We start from the raw sequence: 1,324 nt of genomic DNA on the forward strand, positions 1-1,324 counted from the left end.
ACAACTAACCATAATTTGCCCCCACTACAAGAAAATCCTGACTCAGTCCTAGCCTGAGGTGAGGGTCTCTTAGAAAGAAAGATTAACTAACTAGATTATTAAGTTATCAACCAAAATTTAAAATGCAAAGAAATCCCCAACTCAGGGTCTATTAAATAATTTTATTTTCTAATTCTCGGGTCTCTTTGTTTGCTGGGAAATTTGATAGAAAAAATCAGCCCCATGTAAAAATGGAAATGGCAGAGGAAAAGTTATTTTCTTACAAACATAAAAACATTTTTCTCTAAAACGAACAAATTTTGTCTTGGAAATTAGAGAACCAAGTATACAAAAATAACAAAATCAAGCAACACTTTTACTCGAACCTTACAAAATGAATTTTTGAAAAAATAAATAAATTAAAACCACCATTAAATTCATAACTATCTACTTCTTAGAAATTAGAGAACCAAATATACAAAAATATAAAAAATCAAATAAAACTTCCCCCATAACCAGAGAATAATAAAGAGAGAGAGAGACTATATTATCATATTAAATACAGAGAAAATTATCAAACACAAACCCACTTGATAATTCTCTTCCATGAAGAAAGATCAACAACCCACATCTCCTAATTTGATTGAAATTTGATCTCTTGAGTGGGAGATCATCACCTTCAAATTCATGGGTGCACAACTAGATGCCTAGAGCACAAAGTACAATAATACTGCCTCTTGGTCTTGAAATAAAGAGGTAAGAAACAAAACCTCCATTTCTTTTCAACATCTCTTACTTGTACCATCCCTCCACAGTACGGACAAGCACCTGGTGCTGGCTGTCTCCCCAACTCTCTCTCTTCTTCATCACAAACAAACACCAAACACATATTTCTTTTTGTGTGTTTTTTTATTTCTCTCAGATTCTTTGATTTTTTTGGGAATTGGGTCTTTGGGCTTTGATGGGTTTTCTTTGATTTGATCAAAGAAGGTGTTGAGATTGAAAATTGGGAACTAAAATATGAGGTTTTGAGCTTTCTTAATGAAGATTTTGTGATAAAATGGGGAGTATTTATAAGGAAAGATGGGTCATCCTGGAATATTCGACACAGAGCTTTCTTAAATACTCGCGCGTCCGGAAGGTTCGCCGTAGTTTTACTTTATAAACAGACGGTTCAACAAGGAATATTTGACACGAGAATAATTCACGCGCTTGCATCGAGAAGCTTCGACTCAGTCTTTCGGTTTACAATTATTTTCGGGTGATTTAGAAATGCCCCCTTACAGTTTGGTCAATATTAGAGATACCCCTGTATTTTCAAACTGGTGACATGCCCTCTTGACCT

General features: G+C 34.4%; 1 protein-coding gene across 1 annotated transcript; it reads right to left on the minus strand.

Moving 5' to 3' along the window:
• Window positions 1-378: 378 nt before the first annotated feature.
• On the minus strand, window positions 379-1,099 carry LOC147392993 (uncharacterized). The gene has a single exon (XM_086454941.1). It carries the CDS (start codon window positions 866-868, stop codon window positions 665-667), a length of 204 nt encoding a protein of 67 aa, XP_086311067.1. The 5' UTR covers window positions 869-1,099; the 3' UTR covers window positions 379-664.
• Between the last annotated feature and the right edge of the window lie 225 nt (window positions 1,100-1,324).

Source organism: Akebia trifoliata, chromosome 10 (assembly GCF_017979445.1).
Source record: "Akebia trifoliata isolate Shusen 1 chromosome 10, ASM1797944v1, whole genome shotgun sequence".
In the NCBI taxonomy this organism is placed as follows: domain Eukaryota; kingdom Viridiplantae; phylum Streptophyta; class Magnoliopsida; order Ranunculales; family Lardizabalaceae; genus Akebia; species Akebia trifoliata.

Coding starts and splice junctions, on each gene's coding strand:
- LOC147392993 (XM_086454941.1), bottom strand. CDS start 868: ATGTGTTTGGTGTTTGTTTGTGATGAAGAAGAGAGAGAGTTGGGGAGA.